Source organism: Buceros rhinoceros, unplaced genomic scaffold (assembly GCF_000710305.1).
Source record: "Buceros rhinoceros silvestris isolate BGI_N320 unplaced genomic scaffold, ASM71030v1 scaffold8300, whole genome shotgun sequence".
In the NCBI taxonomy this organism is placed as follows: domain Eukaryota; kingdom Metazoa; phylum Chordata; class Aves; order Bucerotiformes; family Bucerotidae; genus Buceros; species Buceros rhinoceros.
The window spans coordinates 16,857-23,695 of record NW_010391305.1 but is presented as its reverse complement, the minus strand read 5'-3'; the positions used below and the strand labels follow the sequence as shown (position 1 = coordinate 23,695).

At 54.8% G+C, this 6,839-nt stretch overlaps 1 protein-coding gene across 1 annotated transcript in view; it reads right to left on the bottom strand.

Moving 5' to 3' along the window:
• Positions 1-6,839, bottom strand: part of PTPRU (protein tyrosine phosphatase, receptor type, U) — a gene marked incomplete at its 5' end in the record, with an annotated part of 28,480 nt that overhangs the window by 8,027 nt on the left and 13,614 nt on the right. Inside the window, 7 exon segments of the mRNA XM_010141063.1 lie at positions 1,202-1,342; positions 3,276-3,449; positions 3,594-3,743; positions 3,839-3,974; positions 5,445-5,599; positions 6,276-6,392; positions 6,479-6,576. Coding sequence (XP_010139365.1) covers positions 1,202-1,342; positions 3,276-3,449; positions 3,594-3,743; positions 3,839-3,974; positions 5,445-5,599; positions 6,276-6,392; positions 6,479-6,576 — 971 coding nt within the window.

Here is a 6,839-nt window from a genome sequence, read left to right as displayed (position 1 = left end):
TGAGAGCATCACTTCCACCAGCTCCCCAGCACCGAGTCCAATCATTAATCTGGCAACTGCGGTAAAAGACAATAAAAAGCGTTTCTAGAAACACATTAACATGCTCCTTTCAGCATGTCCACGGGCAGGCCGTACCATTAAACATAGAACAGAATAACCCCTGTCCCTCAGCACCACGTCAACATGGCTGGGAAACCCCTCCAGGAATGGGGACACCACCAGTGCCCTGGGCAGCCTGGGAGACGCCTGGACAGTCCCAAAGGGGAAGATACCACCTGTGACACATGATAAACACGAACCTGATCTGAGCATTCGAGCTGGGAAGCTCTCTGAGACCAGCTCTGCCTCCTCTCCCAGCTCCTCCCAGGATGTCCCTCGATGCTTAGGGTCTGCTTAATGTCACCCATGCAAAGGTCCTTTGGAGCACGTGGCATTAGCTCAGCCCAGAGGGACACGTGGGTGCACTCCACAGCGCTGTGTGTGCCCAGCATGTTGATATATATAAATCAATACCGGTGTGTTTGCGCACCAGTCAGTACCGGCGCTGCGTCCATCTGCATCCTTGCGATAAATGGCACCACCGCTGTTTTGGGTCATTTACATCAAGCATCTGATCCCAACTCGTAAAATAAGCCAGCTAATGAAGTCTTCTCCAAACATCCATTAAGAATCTATAATGCTAATTTTATGTAAAAATCCTGTGTTTCCTCACTGAATTAACATTACAGACCCGTAGCAGACTTTTACATCCATGCTGGTGGTGGCAGGAGGGCTCCGGGCAGCCCCTGGTGGGTGATGCACCCAGAGCTTGCTCTTACTCCACTCCCTGACTTCTGTCCTCTCTCCCCTGGGTGACAGGGGACACCTCCCCTCCAGTTCGGCAGATCGGCACATCCCATCACACCCTAAAGCCCACAGGACAGCTGCTTTGCAGCAGGACAGTTTCTAACGCAGCGTTCACAAGCCACCAGTGCCCTTGGAAGATGAAAGTGGGAAATCTGCTGTTGCCTCAGTTTCCCCTCTATAAAAGGAGGATAAAAATCAGTTTTTTATAACATCAATATTATACTTGTTGTAACCTTGAGTTTCCCTGGGGCATCCACAGAGATTACGGTACGGCAAAGCAACACCAACGCAACAAAGCCAGGCTGGTTTGCTGCTGAACAGAGCAGGACCAGGTCGCCGGGACAGCAGCACTCACCCAGGCGGAATTGGACTGGTTGAGCTGGTTGAGCATGACGATGGAGGTGCAGCCGTAGTCATACACCAGCCGCCAGAAGTCGGTGGTGGTGTTCTGCAACGGGTGCAGGGTGACGATGAAGGCAGCGCTCTTAGTGTAGCTCTGCAGAGAGGGAAGACAAGTACCGTTAAGGACATGGTGGCTGCACTGTCATACCCCAAAAAAACAGCACAACCAGAAGATGAGTGGCACTGAAGCCACCTTCTCCATGTCTGAGCAGAGCTGGCCTCCCAGGCACAGCCTCCCTGCCCTGATGCTATTAAAACAGGTCTAAGAGATCCCTGCCTTGGTCAGGGTGAAGCACCCGCTTTCTGCTCTCGCAGGAAAGGGCATTTTGCACCAATAATGAGGGAAAAGATGTCACCTTTGAGCCAAGAATGAAAATAAGCCGTGGATGACACAAGGCCCAAACTCTGCACCCTGGCCCCGACTGAAAACGTCATCCACGGCATCACCCTGACCCACAGTGCCCCAGAACTGGGCTCAGTGGGTTTTGGTGGGAGGAAAGGAAACCTCTGAATGAAAGATCCGTAAAGACTGCAAGAAGGGAGAGGGAAAAGAAATAGTTATTGTACTTCTCGTTTATGCTTTGATTGAGATTTGTCCCCTTGGTCACCCTGAGGCCAGCTTGCCAGGGGACTGGAGCCCACAGCCGAGCTCAACACTGCACTTAAACCAACACAGTTCAGCAAAAGCCTCTTCAGCTACAGGAACATAGCAGAAAATGTTCCGTGCCTGCGAATTAGCCCGGCTCCGTTAACAGGGAGTCCTCTAGCTATGCCAAACCTCCTCTTTTATCTCACAGAAACACCTTTATTGAACCCTTCCCCTGCCCTGTCCATGGGGCAGCAGCCAGGCCCCCTGCTCTCGGTGAGGAGGAGAGCAGTGGGGCTGGGGAGGTTTCATCAGGTGCGGACCAGGCTGCACTGTCCTTTGGCACTGGTGTAAACGGCGGCAGTGGGCGCGGAGCAGAGTGCGGCTCCTGCCACCAGCACCAGTGATGAGCAGCACAGACCAATCTAACCTGACAGATGGACAGACTGACTGAGCAAACCACTTTGGCGCTTTAAGAAAATGAGACTGGTTTTCCCTCCCTAAAGAGGGAAATGGGTTTTATCCCTTCAGCGAGAATTTCATCCAAAGGGCTTTTTCTGTCTGTAAAAAAAATGTTATTCCCTGTCCCTGTAGAGGAGATTAAGGGAGGCTCAGTGATGTATAAAAATAAAACTGACACACAAACACCAAGCAAGCTGAAAATAAAGCTCCCCCCTCCATTCAGCCCAGTAGGTGCTGCCCCCCAGCAGCCACCTCCACTTCACCCACTACTTTTTGCTGCGAGAGCAGGTATCGGGTAGGTGAGATCTGCAAAGATGCAGCGTGATAAATGACCTGTGGGGTGAAAAATGCTGGGCTCAGCCTGCGGCCAGTGCTCAGCTGCAACCAGGAGGGTTTGTGGAAGGTGCCCGTGGTGAGGGGGGGCTCAGTGCAAAGCACCCCAGCTCATGTCAGGGAGAGGAAAGTGGGTTTGGTGACAAATGACCCATTGCTCGGTGCAGGCTCAGAGCCATGGTATCCTCTCTGCTCTGAGGTCATCAGCAGGTAGAGATGAGCTTTGCTGTTACAGCTGTCATTTCTGACCACATCAGGGGGATGCAGCAGCTTCAAGACCAGTTCAGAGCACCCTGAACTGCACCAGGAGAGGCAGGATGCACGGCAGGGTGCTGGAGATGGGCTCAATGCTACCAACCCTTCCCAGAGATTCTGCTCCCTCCAGAACTCAATTTTTCTACAAAATAAATGAAGAACCTTTGTGTGCAGCTTGCAAGAGCAGACAAGAAGCTCTTTCAAGACAAGTAAGATGCTGCCACACAAAAGAAGGGGTAAAGGACCCCAATACACTGATTCCAGCCCTTCCTCCTCCTGCACACAGCTGCCATGTGTCTTCATGCCCTAAATCAGACCAAACAAGGTTTTGCCATGAAAAGCCACCCATAGCAACCCGAACCAGCCCCTTCCCTCCCTCCAGCACGCTCACATCAGTTAAGGCCGCGTTGATGTAGTTGTTGCTGTCTCCGTCCACAGAGATGAGGAAGGGAAGGCATCGGTCGGGCGGCAGGACGTCCATGCTGCGGTTCCTCTCCCGGTTGCGGGGCAGGAGGGCGATGCTGCACTCCTCCACGTCCAGGTGGGGAGTCACTGAGTTCAGGGTCTATGGGTACACGTGCTCCGCTTAGCCCCGCTCCTGCCTGTGCCGGACAGCCCTGCCAGACCTGCTGGTCCCACTGGTGGGCACCAGGAGGGTGAGGAGCAAGGGGGTGTTGCAGGAGGGATGCAGAGTTTTGGGGCTGCTCACCTGAAACTCCTCCCGCAGTTGTGAGGAGTTGCTCTGTGGCTCTATCCTCACCATCTCCTTGTAGGTGGGTTTGAACTCGCTGGCGGGGATGCTGGTCTCCCCACACAAGCAGGCTTCCAGGATGGCATCATGAATGAAGATGTACTGCTCCTTTCGGGGGGAGGACAGGGGAGAGGGCTGAGCCTTCACAACCCACCAGTGACAGCAGTCCCACATGTCCCCAGCTGTCCCCAATGCCCACTCACCTCCGTCTGTATCATGTTGATCCTCCGCGAGCACAGGGTCTTCACGCAGTTGTAGATGTCCACGACACCCTCGCACTCGGCCATGTCCAACATAACGTCCAGGACGATGTAGCAGCCAGTTCTCCCCGTGCCGGCACTGGGGATGGAGAGGGAAAACGCAATGAACACAATTCTTAGTCCACATGGCATCCACATGCAGCCTGAGACACCGGCGGGCACAAAGCAAGGTCTGTGTGGGTGAGGGCTTGACATACAGCCCCTGCCCATGGATGGAAGGGCAGCCAGGGTCCAAGCAGGGCTGCCAGAACCTCACACACCTCTACAACCACAGCCCAGTTTTGCCTTAACCACCCTCCTCCCCACCAGTCCAGGGGCTGGGTGATGGTCAGCTTGTGGGTGGGAGGCCTGGCACCCACGTCTAGGTTCATTTGCTTGAAGACAGCAAAACACATGCTTTTTGCAACAAAACCAGTAGCTAGACCAGTGCTGACAGTCCTCTGGGGTCCCATCCCAAATGGGTGGAGAAGGATGCAGAGCACAGGGAGGTACCCCCCATGCAGGGGGGTCTGAATTCCCCTCGGGAATTCCCCTTGGGTCAAGGCTGAGCCCAGCAGGTTGCCTGGAGACAACCCAGCTCAGAGACACCCCAGAGCCAAAAAAAAAAAACCACTGATGCTGTGACACCCCCAGCCCCACAGTGCGTTGGGAACAAAACTGCTCCCCCCACTTCTTTCCTACAAAGTCTTTTCCATGAAATACTAATTTCTGAGGCTGATGAATCACTCGTCGTGATTATCAGTGATTACAGGCTACGGGCACTAATCACACTCGCTGTTGAGGTGAATGAATACTGATGAAGCAATTGACAGGGAGAAATCAAATAAAAAAAAATCCCTCCCACTCATCAGCTCCTCCTTGTTTGCCCAGCGGAGGAAGAGCCATTAACTCCTCGTGTGGGGATGCCTGCTCAGGGGACAGAAAGCCACCGCTCCCACTCAGATGTGCCTCCAGTCTCCTCCCAGCTCTGGTGTCCCCATGGCTGAGCCTTGTGTGGACAGCACTGCGGGTACCCTGGGAATGGGGCTGTCCTGCTGCCCCCTCAACCCTCTCCCTTCAGTCAGACCCAATGCCCTGATGTTGCCATCAGCAGCGGTTTTGCCGCTTGTCCCCCTGTGCCACCTTTGCCCACAGGTACAGAGCTGTGTCAGCAGTAACAGGGGCCATGGCAGCCTCCAAAACGTGCTGTTCCTTGCTTGTCCCCCTGGACCACCTGTAGCCCCCCATCCCTGCTGCCAGCAGCCCAGTGTGGTGACATTTTACAGCTGGATGCCATCGCAGAGGGACATCCAACCTCACGCCATCAGCCCCAGCACCTTCCCTGGCTCAGCCTTTCCTTATTACAAGCCCAATTTACCATTAATATTTTCCTGCTAAATATTTCAGCATCATTCAGAGCGTTTCACATCATTCAGAGCCAGAGGCCGAGCACCCACCCAAAACACAGAACACTCCATGCCCAGGGCCATCCCCACCCCACACCCCAAACCCCATCCTGGAGGGGGATGCTTGCCCCACAGCCAGCTCTGCCCCACGGCCATGCATGTACCTGCAGTGGATGACAATGGGGCCGGCGTCAGGTGGTGTGGATGCCTTCACCCTGCGGATAAAGGCCAGCAGCCCCGTGGCGTGGTAGGGGACACCATGCTCGGGCCACGACATGAAGTGGAACTGCTTCACCTCGTGCCGAGCCGAGTAGCCCCGCTGCAAGGGAAGGGTGAGATGGAGTGAGGGTGCAGGGGGAGGGCAAAGCCACCCAAACACTTCATTTTCTTGGGAATCCGTTATTTTGCTCAGCATCCAGCCTGGCGGAACACACAGTGGGTGGCCACTTCAGCAGCTCCACAGCTCCCTCCTCCTCAGCTGCAAGAGGGCTAGAAACCAGCTGAGGAAGAGGAGGTGGTGGCAGCAGCCACAGCTCTCATTCCATGAGCATCTTTGCTGCCTGCCCTATAACCAGACCGTAATTTCACATTCCTGCAGATTAAGGGGTAAATCGCACCAGCTCCACTCTCAGGTACCACGTTGGAGAGTAATGGCCATGTAACCTGCACTCCAGCCCAGAGGAGAAGAAACATCCTTTGCCCCTGTCGCAGTTACACGGTGCTCTCACAGAAATTAAACGCTCACTCCCAAAACCAAAGTGGGGCTGAGCCTCTCACCCAGTGGAGGACACAGAGCCAGAAAAGGCAAAGGAAGAAGCTACGGCATCCCCAGGGTTGAGAAGATGCACCTCAACTGGGGATGAAAGCCCCGTGAGGGGGTAAATGCACAGGGGATTGGAAAATGCCAGGCTAGTGATGGCTGGAAATGCCAAAGGCAGTCAGTTCTCTGTGAGGGCAGAGTCAGGGTGTCGCAGCCAGCAGGAACAGCACCGTACCCTTTCGAGAGCAAAGGTGCGGACAGCGTACTCGGCCAATGTCTCTGACTTCACCAGGGTGATCTTGATGTCCCCGTACATCTCAGAGTCATCCGGCCAGTATTTGGAGCATTTCACCTGCAAGGAGAGGAGGGGATGGTTCTGGCTCAGCAGAGAAGGCTTCTGGTAGAGCCAGAGGAAGAAGGACAGGATGAGGTCCTTACCCGGCCCACCTCCACCAGCTTGGTGATCATCACGATGCTGGAACAGTGCTCCTGCCACACCATGCGCCAGAAGTCATACACCATCTCCTGCTTGGGCCCTGCGGGACAGAGGAAAGGCCACTGGGGGTGGATGGGCAGTGCCAGTGGAACCCAGCCATAGCGGCAGCACAACACCACGTTCCCCCTCATGCCTCTGCGGCACCCCCGCAGGGTGTTCATGGACCCTTTGCCCTCAGGCACCCACAGTGCCATGGTACAGCAGGAGGAGCAGGAGCTGCTCTGCATTGCTACCACCTCGCTTCGCCCCAAACTAGCCCATTCCCTCCCCTTCTTGCCCACACAAGGTTAAATCCCACTGTGA